This window comes from Schistocerca cancellata, chromosome 2 (genome assembly GCF_023864275.1).
Source record: "Schistocerca cancellata isolate TAMUIC-IGC-003103 chromosome 2, iqSchCanc2.1, whole genome shotgun sequence".
Classification (NCBI taxonomy): Eukaryota; Metazoa; Arthropoda; class Insecta; order Orthoptera; family Acrididae; genus Schistocerca; species Schistocerca cancellata.
In genome coordinates this window covers 504363057-504375693 of record NC_064627.1, presented here as the reverse complement: position 1 = coordinate 504375693, position 12637 = coordinate 504363057, and the positions used below count along the sequence as shown (strand labels likewise).

The 12637-nt window shown below is 44.1% G+C and overlaps 1 protein-coding gene across 1 annotated transcript in view; it reads right to left on the bottom strand.

Moving 5' to 3' along the window:
- LOC126146430 (brachyurin-like) overlaps positions 1 to 11793 on the bottom strand; it is a 64118-nt gene extending 52325 nt beyond the window's left edge. Inside the window, exon 1 of the mRNA XM_049915620.1 lies at positions 11676 to 11793. Within this exon, the coding sequence (XP_049771577.1) occupies positions 11676 to 11723 (48 nt within the window). The 5' untranslated portion in view covers positions 11724 to 11793. The remainder of the gene's footprint in view (positions 1 to 11675) is intronic.
- Between the last annotated feature and the right edge of the window lie 844 nt (positions 11794 to 12637).

The following is a 12637-nucleotide window of genomic DNA, read 5'->3' as shown; positions in this document are numbered from 1 at the left end:
ATATGTAGGAGATGAACACTTGTCTAGAGCTGTTGCCGTCTGGTTTATGAACAAAACGCAGTTTACATCAGTTTCTTTGTTAAATTGTAATTATCGGTTCGGGCAAACCAGGTAATTTCCAGTTGTACACTAACAGCAACCGGTGGTAGCAATCCTTATCGTACTATTTGCTTATAAAGTTGCATAAAATAGAAACATTCTGCGACACAGTGCCAACCCTCTGTGAATTTTCTTAGATCACACGTTGCCACTGTTTCTTTGGCTCCACTAAATTCTAACGCTTTTTAAAGATTCAGGAGATCGACGCTGGGTATGTTCATCTAAAATGTGTGCGAGTAATTAATTTAAATATCTACGTAACTGTTAATTTATGTATCCGCTGCACGTCAAAAAAATGGGTAAAATTAACAAAGGTTGTCTCTGTATGCTTTTCAGTTATCGGGGCAGATGTGCGTTAATTACTACTTAAGTTATTGCTATATTGTTGTTGCCTATCTTTCTCTTATTTAGATAGCTATTTTACACTGCCAGTGATACAAGTAAAGTTGCTTACGCACATTTTACAGCACCTTCTCAGATAAGTATGTATAATAATAAAGCCATACGTCTTAGTGATGGTTAATGGATGCAACCAGATTGGAGTATAATGTACAGTAAAGACGTGCAGTTGCGCAGCTTCGCGAATAGCCTTCGAATGAGGTTAATTTGATGTAGTGAATTCGCACTGCAGAATTAAAGTTTGCTGCCCTCTAAGTTAAATGTGTGGCGGTCCCACTAAGACTGACTAATAATATCGTATTTATCCCGGTCACTGAGGTGAAATAGAGAAATAGAGATTCTACTACCGTCTGTGCCTTCCTATACCGGTGCAGAAGAAAGAATATTGTGAGTAGAGGACTGAGAGATGTTGTGCAGTGTAATAGCCCAACTATTCCTGAGTCGCTACCTTACTGCACTTTGTTTGGTTAAATGGACTACGACACTGACGTAAGGAACACAGCTGGTTCCACAACCTTTTCAGTAGGGACAACGAATTGTACAGTATTGGGATCTAAAGATAAATTGTGGTGGAGAAGGAGTAGATCATAAAATATGTTGCAGCAGAATTATATCCACCAACAAATGAAAATAAAATAAAATTAAAACCAGGATATATGAGGGCTATTAAGGAGACAAAACAGAAAATTATGTTTTCGTGCCGTATGATGACAGTGACAAACAACAGGGAAGAAACTGTAAAATCGATTCAAGATTTCTATGAAACTTCGTATATTTCAGTAGATGTATCAATAATACAGATACGTAATACTGAAAGTAATGACTTCACGTTGTGACGCCAGATGAGGTGTGTAAAGTCAGAAAACGAAAGAATGAGAAAACGAAAGGCGCCAGGATATGATGTTTCGATACACATGGCTAAATCTGGAGACAACGTAATACAAAAGTAAGTAAAAAATTATTTACATTATGTCTGGGGAAGAAGATAATTTTTCAAAACTGCAACAATGGTGCAAGTATTCTATTTCGCCTTAATGGAGAAAGACATGACATAAAAACCTATAGACCTATCAACCCCCTCTCCATTGTGTACCAGATACTCACTAAAACATCTTTTATTCGCGTAATGAAACAAGCTGGATTTTTCCACGAATACAGCGCAAGTGGAGGATTTTCAAACCGTGAAAGATAACTGTGAAAGAGCTTTTGAATCAGTTGTAACCAAGTTTGCACAGAAAGACACTCGATACGCTGGGCAAACATTCAAAATATCTCTACACTGAAGAATTCACTATATCATTGACAGTATACGGACGCCTCTTACTGGAAATTAGTAAGGGGCGTGTCCGCTCTTCGCCTTTATGACGGCTTGAACTCTGCTGGGGAGACTATCAGTGAGGTGTCTGAATGTTTGTGGAGGAAAGGCAGACTATTTTTTCTCAAGCGTGGAAAGAGGAAGTAGTGATGTTAGTCGCAGTTATAATTCATCCCAAAGATGTTCCACTCGATCTGAGTCGGGGCTATAGGCAACCCAGTTCATTTCAAGAATCTCAGTGTCCACAAACCATTACTTCACAGAGGCTGCTTTATGAGCATCGTCCCCGAACCGTAACACTGTCTCCTCAGAACTTCAGTTTTGGCACTGCAGGTAACGTTCTCCAGGCATTCACCATGTCCAAACCCTTCCTTCCGATTTCTGCAGGGTATAGCGTGAATCGTCTCTTCAAAGCACTCGTGTCCAGTCATCCACCGTCCGTGGCGTCGCTCTGTACACCGTCTCAAACAGCACTTCACACTGAGTATATTAATGTGTGACTTGGAGGAGTTACTCGACTATTGTACCCCATGCCTTTTAACTCGGTGTGAACAGTCATTACGCTACCTGCTCTGCTGGTAACTTCGGAACTCACGCGTGATTTCCTCCGGTGGTTTCCTGTGAGTTTTTTACAACACCCCTTCGCAATGCTCGACCGTACCTGTCTGTCGGTATCTGAGGTCTTCTTGTCTGTGGTTGTTCCTTCGCGTTTCCACTGCACAATCACACCGCAAAGGGTCGAGTTGTGCGGCATTAGAACAGCTGAAACTTTCTTGATGGAATTTTTACTCAGGTAAAAAATGGTTCAAATGGCTCTGAGCACTATGGAACTCAACTGCTGTGGTCATCAGTCCCCTAGAACTTCTACTTTCTACTTAAACCTAACTAACTTGACATCACACACAGCCATGCCCGAGGCAGGATTCGAACCTGCGACCGCAGCAGCAGCGCGGCTCCGGACTGGAGCGCCTAGAACCGCACGGCTACCGCGGCCGGCTACTCAGGTAAAACTAGCTCGACTTTGGAGTCAGTAATCTCTCCTGACCGTCCAATTTTGCAGTTACTGCTTATCTACTGACAACACCATACGCTGCACACCATTTTATATAGGCGGGTCTGCCTTTGTGAGATCTGGTGGTCAGTTCCACATTACATAGTGATGTCATACTTTTCTCATTAGATAGTGTATATTCCTCACTGCAACAGCGCCAGAGTAGTGATACATTCCAGATAGGGCGTTAGAAAAGGAAATTCTCACACTGAGCGCCAAAGAAATTGGTATAGGCATGTGTATTCAAATACAGAGATATGTAAACAGGCAGAATACGGCGCCGCAGTCGGCAACGACTTTATAAGACAACAAGTTTCTGGAGCAGTTGTTAGATCGGTTACTGCTGCTACAATGGCAGGTTGTCAAGATTTAGGTGAGTTTGAATGTGATGTTATAGTCGGCATACGAGCGATGGCATACAGCACCTCCGAGGTAGCGATGGTTCTGGTTCAACTGACTCTGAGCACTATGGGACTTAATTTCTGAGGTCATCAGTCCCCTAGAACTTAGAACTACTTAAACCTAACTAACCTAAGGACATCACAAACATCCATGCCCAAGACAGGATTCGAACCTGCGACAGTAGCGGTCGCGCGGCTCCAGACTGAAGCGCCTAGAACCGCTCGGCCATTCCGGCCGGCAGTAGCGATGAAGAGGGGATTTTCCCATACGACCATTTCACGGTAAAACATCAAATCTCCGACATCGCTGATGCCGGAAAAAGATCCTGCAAGAACAAGACCAACGACGACTGAAGAGAAGCGTTCAACGTGACGGAAGTGCAACCCTTTCGCTAGCTGTTGCAGATTTCGATGCTGGGCCATCAACAACTGTCAGAGGGCGAACCATTAAACGAAACATGATCGATATGAAGCTTTTGTTTGTTCATTCTTTTGGCAGGAGATCTCTGGGACGACGGCCGTTTACTGTCGTGACAAAATAAAACACCTACAGCCGTCCTTATGATTTTATTTTATTTTGTTGCTACCAGTTTCAGCGCTTCGGTGCGTCATCTTCAGGCTGTTTTAGATGTGGTACAGGATGATATGAGCCCCATTCATAACACATCAGTTACTAGCATTACTGGATACGCAGATAACGTGTCAGCACTCCAACCATCAACTGCCAACTGAAGCGTTGAAACTGGTAGCAACAAAATAAAGTAAAATCATAAGGAAAGCTGCAGGTGTTTTATTTTCTCACGATCATTGATATGGGCGTTCGGACCCGAAGACCCAGTCGCGTACCCTTGATGATCGCACGAGACAAAGCTTTACGCCTCGACTGAGCCTGTTAACATCATTGGACTGTTGATGACTGGAAACATGTAGCCTGCTCAGACGAGTCTCGTTTCAAATTGTGTCGAGCGGAGCGACGTGTACGGACACGGAGACAACCTCATGAGTCCATGAATCCTGCATGTCAGCAGGCGACTGTTGAAGTTGGTGGAGACAATGTAATGGTGTGGAGCGCGTGCAGCTGGAGTGATATGGGACCGCTGACACGTCTAGATACAACTCTGATAGGTGACACGTTCGTAAGCATCCTGTCTGATCGCCTGCATCTATTCATGTCCACTGTGCTTTCTGAGGGACTTGTGCAATTCCAGCAGACAAATGCGACACCCCACACATCCAGAATTGTTACATAGTGGCTCCAGAACACTCTTCTGAGTTTAAACATTTCCGTTGACCACCAAGCTCCCTAGACATGAACATTATGGAGGGTATCTTGGATGCCTTGGAACGAGCTGTTCAGAAGAGATCTCCACCTCCTCGTACTTTTTCGGATTTATGAACAGCCCTACAGGATTCATTGTGTCTATTCCTTCCAGCACTGCTTCAGACTTTAGTCGAGTCCATGCCACGTCGTGTTGCTGCACTTCTGCGTGCTCGAGGGGGCCGTACACAATATTAGGCAGGTGTATCAGCTTCTTTGGCTCTTCAGTGTATATCTAAGAAGGTATCGGATCACTGGATTTTCTGTAACTCACCTTCGAGTTACTTTTGTGTTCTTTGCTCTCAGTGCAGAACACAGGATGAACAAAGAAAGTTTGTAACTAGGTCTGAAATAAATTATAACAACACTGAAATAATGTGTCAAATGAAACACTAAAAAGTAACAATTAAGTCATATAACTAGTTGAGTTTTTTGTGTTTAAGGTAGCTGAAACGATGCTTGTATGGACAGGAAAAAAAAAACAGAAGAGTAAAAGTGCTTGTGGTGAATAAAATGGGTTAAAAAAACCTGGAACCTAGCTTTCGCAATCTCGTAAGGGGAAAACTTACTCTCTGTTTGCATTACTATTTTTTCTTTATGGTAGTTATTATAATTACAATAGTTTTGTGTCATCAACCTTCCGGCTGATTCCATACTGTTCTTCACTAATTTCTTTCCTTGCTGACACCTTCATCTCAGAGTAGCACTTGCATCCAACGCCCTCCATTATTTGTTGTGTATATTGTAGTCTCTGTCTTCTACTACAATTTTTGTTCTCCGCAAATGCATCAGGTACTGTGGCTCTATGTTTGATACTAAGAGATTTCTTTTGGCCACGAATGCTATCTTGTTGAGTGTTAATCCACTCTTTATGTCCTCTCTGCTTCGTCTACCATCATGACTTATTTTGAAAAACCTATCAAAACGTCACGGGGCGGGGGGAATGCATGTTGTGTATTAGGGAACTACTGGGAGGGACTAGGTAACATGTGAATCAGGGAACAGACTGAAGTGAAAGGCATAATTACGACTTACACGAAAAGTGGCAGTCACACAAAAATGAGCCCAACAAACAAAACTTCTTAAGTGCAAGAAAATTAATGAACAAGAGACTCAAAAGAATCAAGAAAGCCGAAGAAGACCAACTCCTCTTTCAGATCCAGAAGAAAAACGCAAGTAACTTTTATAAGACTTTTAAACGAAAAATAACCGGATACAGCTCTACAACTCCAAGACAAAAACGGAAATATTCCCCACGGCAACAGGGATAATAGTAATGCATCTGAAGAATATTTCAGAGACTTCTCAACTATGAAGACCTTGTAGAAAAACTGGACGTAAGTACCTTAAAATTAACCAATACAAACTTGGAGCCACACATCGTCGAGAAACAACAAACAATTACACCGAATCTCAAAACTAAGACCTCAAGAGAAAACCATATCACAGATAAACTTGAGAAAAATGTCGACCAAAATTCCATGGAGTCCCATCCAAACATCTTTGAAGAAATTCGGATAAATGAAAGAATCCCAGGTGATTGGAAGAAGGCCCTCATCCACCTACTTCATAATAAAGGGTCCAAAACAGACCCCACCAACTACAGAGGGACTTCTTTCTTAGACGTAACATACGAGATATTCTCTAGAGTCCTACTAAACAAAGCAGAACCGCAACTCAACCATCAACCTGGAGAATACCAAGCGGGTTTCAGGAAAGTAAGATACTGTCCAGACCCTCCAGAAACCTCATGGCTTATCAAAAATCAAAATCACTTGGTATTACTTTCATTGAATTCCAAGAAACATACGACTCAACAGAATGGGATTCCCTCACCTCTGTAATAAAGATAGAAACAATGTCACGAACCGAATTGGCGAAAACCTTTCCAACACATAATTCAGAGTTAACGGGAGAACTGTCCGACCCTTTTGACATAACAGTGGAGTATGAAAAACTGTCTCCTATTTAATTGAGCCCTAGAAGAAATAGTCAGCGATTGGAACATAAAGGTCCGTAGAGTAATCCGACAAGAAACAAGATACAACGGCCTTTGCAGAAGATGTGGCCCTTCTAACCGAGATCTGAAAAGATGCCAAACAACAGGCCATCAACTAAAAAGGCAATGAGAAAACATGTCTCAAAATATCCTTCTAAAAGACTAAAATAACGACATCTTGTCCTCTGCTAGAGATTTCACCGTATTTGTTCGACCACAGATGGCGACGGAGGAGACTTGCAGGTTCCGTCATATTTGTCTTCAGCCACCGTTTATCACAACCTACACTCCTGGAAATGGAAAAAAGAACACATTGACACCGGTGTGTCAGACCCACCATAGTTGCTCCGGACACTGCGAGAGGGCTGTACAAGCAATGATCACACGCACGGCACAGCGGACACACCAGGAACCGCGGTGTTGGCCGTCGAATGGCGCTAGCTGCGCAGCATTTGTGCACCGCCGCCGTCAGTGTCAGCCAGTTTGCCGTGGCATACGGAGCTCCATCGCAGTCTTTAACACTGGTAGCATGCCGCGACAGCGTGGACGTGAACCGTATGTGCAGTTGACGGACTTTGAGCGAGGGCGTATAGTGGGCATGCGGGAGGCCGGGTGGACGTACCGCCGAATTGCTCAACACGTGGGGCGTGAGGTCTCCACAGTACATCGATGTTGTCGCCAGTGGTCGGCGGAAGGTGCACGTGCCCGTTGACCTGGGATCGGACTGCAGCGACGCACGGATGCACGCCAAGACCGTAGGATCCTACGCAGTGCCGTAGGGGACCGCACCGCCACTTCCCAGCAAATTAGGGACACTGTTGCTCCTGGGGTATCGGCGAGGACGATTCTCAACCGTCTCCATGAAGCTGGGCTACGGTCCCGTACACCGTTAGGCCGTCTTCCGCTCACGCCCCAACATCGTGCAGCCCGCCTCCAGTGGTGTCGCGACAGGCGTGAATGGAGGGACGAATGGAGACGTGTCGTCTTCAGCGATGAGAGTCGCTTCTGCCTTGGTGCCAATGATGGTCGTATGCGTGTTTGGCGCCGTGCAGGTGAGCGCCACAATCAGGACTGCATACGACCGAGGCACACAGGGCCAACACCCGGCATTATGGTGTGGGGAGCGATCTCCTACACTGGCCGTACACCACTGGTGATCGTCGAGGGGACACTGAATAGTGCACGGTACATCCAAACCGTCATCGAACCCATCGTTCTACCATTCCTAGACCGGCAAGGGAACTTGCTGTTCCAACAGGACAATGCACGTCCGCATGTATCCCGTGCCACCCAACGTGCTCTAGAAGGTGTAAGTCAACTACCCTGGCCAGCAAGATCTCCGGATCTGTCCCCCATTGAGCATGTTTGGGACTGGATGAAGCGTCGTCTCACGCGGTCTGCACGTCCAGCACGAACGTTGGTCCAACTGAGGCGCCAGGTGGAAATGGCATGGCAAGCCGTTCCACAGGACTACATCCAGCATCTCTACGATCGTCTCCATGGGAGAATAGCAGCCTGCATTGCTGCGAAAGGTGGATATACACTGTACTAGTGCCGACATTGTGCATGCTCTGTTGCCTGTGTCTATGTGCCTGTGGTTCTGTCAGTGTGATCATGTGATGTATCTGACCCCAGGAATGTGTCAATAAAGTTTCCCCTTCCTGGGACAATGAATTCACGGTGTTCTTATTTCAATTTCCAGGAGTGTATTTCGCAGCAGCTTAATTCAAGTCATCGCCATTCTTTGTGTAAGAAGTCGTTTGTACGGTTATTCTGTATCGACAGCATCTTGTGTATGCATTGTAATGTGTCACCTTCCATTCACGTTATGTCGGGTTTCTTTCCTGACAGTAGAGAGATAGTAAACAGCTCTGGTTGAACAATGTGTATAAAGAGTTGTCCAACAGCGTTGAACATAACACAGTTCTGGAAGCCAAATGGAGTGAAATGTTGCTGCGGTGAAAGTCGTCTGTCCAGTCATGACTAAGGGATGTGCTATAACCTACAGCAAATCTCCATGTGTGGAAGTAGAAAAAAGCCAGTAAAACCAGCTGTGTCGTGGGTGCTGGAAGACAGACACTTCATCTGTGTAACACCTTCCGTCCCACAACACTGTTGCAGGTGCGACATTCCATGCCTCTCTGTGCACCATTATATTCAGCGATGTGGACTGATTTTATACGAGGTTCGTCAGAAACAGTTTGAAAAGCTTATAAGGGTGTTGCAGGGTAGGTTGTACTGAGAAAAAATTGACAAGCAAAAATTCGATACGTTGTGCCGTTTCCGAGTTAAAAAACATTGAAGATAGCTGCTGCGCACGGAGACGGTGTCGCAAAACGTGTTTTCCTCCTAGTTTCCTAAATCCGAACAAAAGAACAATATAAACTTTGGACATGGGATGACAGTAAGGATCAAACCCGAGCCAAAGGATCACAATGAGAACAGCTGACACTAGTTGTATCTGGCGGTCAGCTTGAATTTGCTCCCGTAAAGGCCTGACTGACTAACTTCAATACTAATTAACTTGGAAGAGACGCAACTAATAAAATTCTTTTCTTAAACTGTATTTCTCATCACAGCCTACATTGCAACACCCTTACAAGCTTTCAGACTGTTTGAGACCACCATCTATTCTACTCTACTCAAGATACCTAGAACACGCAAGAAATGGTGAGACAATAGAGAATTTGTAGAAATTTGTAGAGAGCTTCTGTAAAGTTTGGAAGGTAGGAGACGAGGTACTGGCAGAAGTAAAGCTGTGAGTACCGGTCGTGAGTCGTGCTTCGGTACCTCAGTTGGTAGAGCACTTGCCCGCGAAAGGCAAAGGTCCCGAGTTCGAGTCTCGGTCGGGCACACAGTTTTAATCTGCCAGGAAGTTTCAGAGAATTTGTAGTTTCTCTTACATTCCACTTCAGCGTAATGCGTGTGATAATAATATATATAGAAAACGACATCAATGTGCACAACACCTGCTTTCAATAAAAAACAACTTTTAGTGAAATAATAGTGTGTGGCACTATCTTGTTTCCTGATTCACATCATTTGTGGAGTAATGCGTGTGATAATAATATATAATGAAAACGACATCAATGTGCACAACACCTGCTTTCAGTAAAAAACAACTTTTAGTGAAATAATAGTGTGTGGCACTATCTTGTTTCCTGATTCACATCATTTGTGGAGTGGTATTCCAACATGTCAATATTCGTCCACAGATTGACGGTCAGTTCAGGGCTTTTCCTCCAGACGGTAGAAACACCTTCTGCATTGTCATTCGTTGTCTACTTATTGTGTTTTTTATTTTATTTTTATTATTTGGCGTGTTTTTTATCATGCTGCAGCAGCTTCCTACAGCCACAAAAGCCAAATACGACGACACTCTGAAAAGCAACGTCTCCGATTTTCTTTATGTGAAAACTGTGGTGTCACCGCCAGACACCACACTTGCTAGGTCGTAGCCATGGACTTAGCTGAAGGCTATTCTAACTGTCTCTCGGCAAATGAGAGAAAGGCTTCGTCAGTGTAGTCGCTAGCAAAGTCGTCCGTACAACTGGGGCGAGTGCTAGTACGTCTCTCTAGACCTGCCGTGTGGTGGCGCTCGGTCTGCAATTACTGACAGTGGCGACACGCGGGTCCGACATGTACTAATGGACCGCGGCCGATTTAAAGCTACCACCTAGCAAGTGTGGTGTCTGGCGGTGACACCACATTAATTTACTTGTGTAATGGCTTCGCCACAATCTCCAGATGTACTGTCCGAATTTTATCGCTTACAGAATCAGTAGACGCAGGCCTTATTGGATGCCCTTAGACAGCTCGTCCAGGGTCAACGTGCACTGCAAAACGATGCGGCCGCCGCCGCTTCACCACTACAAAAACTCTTAAAACTTTCTATATAATTTTTATTCTTCACGACAACACATTCGCAAGCCTCTGCTGCTAGAGGGCCCCGAATTGTTGGTGTAATAATGCGATGTGTAACGTAACAATGTAGGTCAGTGAGAAACGGCATGCTGCAATCGATTTTATAACCTCAGAAAACGTGCCTCCAATACAGATCCTTAGAAGAATTAATGCTGTATACGGTGATGATTGTATCGACGTCAATAATGTACGATGTTGGGTTATTCGTGCTCACTGCCATCTATCATACTCCATACAGTCCTGACTTGGCCTTATCCGATATTCACCTGTTTCAAAACATAAAGGACACCTTTGAGGGCCTTCATTTTGGTAGAGATGAAGCGGTGCAAGGAGAGGTGCAATTGTGGCTCCGTCAACAATGTCAGACATTCTACAGTGACGGCATCAACAAACTGGTCTCTCGTTGAGAGAAATTTGTTCCGCACCAGGGGGACTACCATGTGGAATAAATATGTAGACATGAAGAATAATGGTGTTGAATGTCAATAAAGTTTGTATCATTTAAGAGGCTTTAACAGTGTTACATAAACATTTAGAGGTATTATTTTTCAGCACGCTTTCGTATACAGAGAACCCATAATATGAAAAGTTTGAGCAGTATATCCACACAGGTACAATATTTGTGGGTAAAAAACCTGTTTGGTTCTGTACTAGGACCTCTAGAGTTCCTTATCAGATTGAGTGGAGGCTTCACCAAATAGTATTTTTGGTATGTAATGGTATGAAATGTTCTTCTGTTAGACTGGTTTCTATTTATCACTGCAATTTACTTATGGACCAAATCAGAATTATTACTGATAACTGTTAGATGGTAGGTTGCAGAGAAAGTGTGTGTGTGTGTGTGTGTGTGTGTGTGTGTGTGTGAGAGAGAGAGAGAGAGAGAGAGAGAGAGAGAGAGAGTGAGAGAGATATTTATGTTAAAGAGTTTACGAGAGACGGCACTTCACTTTGGATTTTGTGAGGCCGTGGAAAACTTCAGACATATTCTTTGTTAGGGAAATGAGTCCTATATTAGCCTGGGAAACGGAGAGTTTATATAACACGTACGATAATAATAACACGATTTTTACGCGTGTCCTGATTGCAAATTTATCAGTTCGCTGATGTATCACGTCGGTGCGTGTATTCTGTATAACACTTCGTGAATCAGTAATAGGCTTCCCACTCACCTGCGCCACCGCCACTGACAGGAGAACGCACGCCAACAGGAGTTTCATGTCTAGTCAGTGAATGGAGCAACGATGGAGTCGACCAATTTATACACCTTCTGAAGAGCACCAACACAGTGGTTTCTGAATGTAGCTCGATAAGATTATTGCCACATTTATGAGGCGCAGATAAGAGTTTGTCGTCCCTGACTGGTGAAATACTGTGTTAAAGTGCTTAAAAGCACTTATTTTGAAATCTCAGTTACGAGCTCGGTCAGAGCATGTGGGTGTCATACATTTTATATCCTGATTGTGCAAGTTGAAATTATCATGGAAACTAGGTGAGGTGAACAACTTCTGCTGCGCTACCATCTGCAGCTGGTGATAGCTTGTAGCGTACTTCAAGTGTAAAGTAGCATCGATATGGAGTAACCACCAGTCATTTGTTACTGAGGGGACCTACAAATTCTGGTCGGCATAAAACAGAAAGGAAGATTAGTGTTTAACGAAATGGGAACACATTCAAGTTTTGGGCAAGGTTGGGGAAGGAAACATTCTTTCTTCAGAGAAACCGTCCAGGCATTTGTCTTCATAGAAACCTAGGAAGAGCTAGTCCTGGATGACTCGAGGGGGATTCGAAGTCTGATCCTCCTGTGTACGGGAGCTCTGTAAGATACCAGCTGCGTCGCCTCGGTTGCCTTCTCGCCCTGAAGCGTGATCGAGCTAATCCCAATACTCGTTAGTCTCGAAACCCACTTCCGCCGTCGGAGTTACACGCACAACGGTTAGGACACATAACTACATCAGTGTCCAGAACGTACGGCAGATTAGAGTATTCTCATGTGGTGTACAAGAATATTTCGAAAACTAAATATAAGCAATTTACACAGTAAATAATATGCTTCGCAAAGGAGTGTATTACTAGTTTCTTTCATCGGGCGAGAGCATCTTAAAGTATTCATTGTCCTGATGGCAGTATGCTG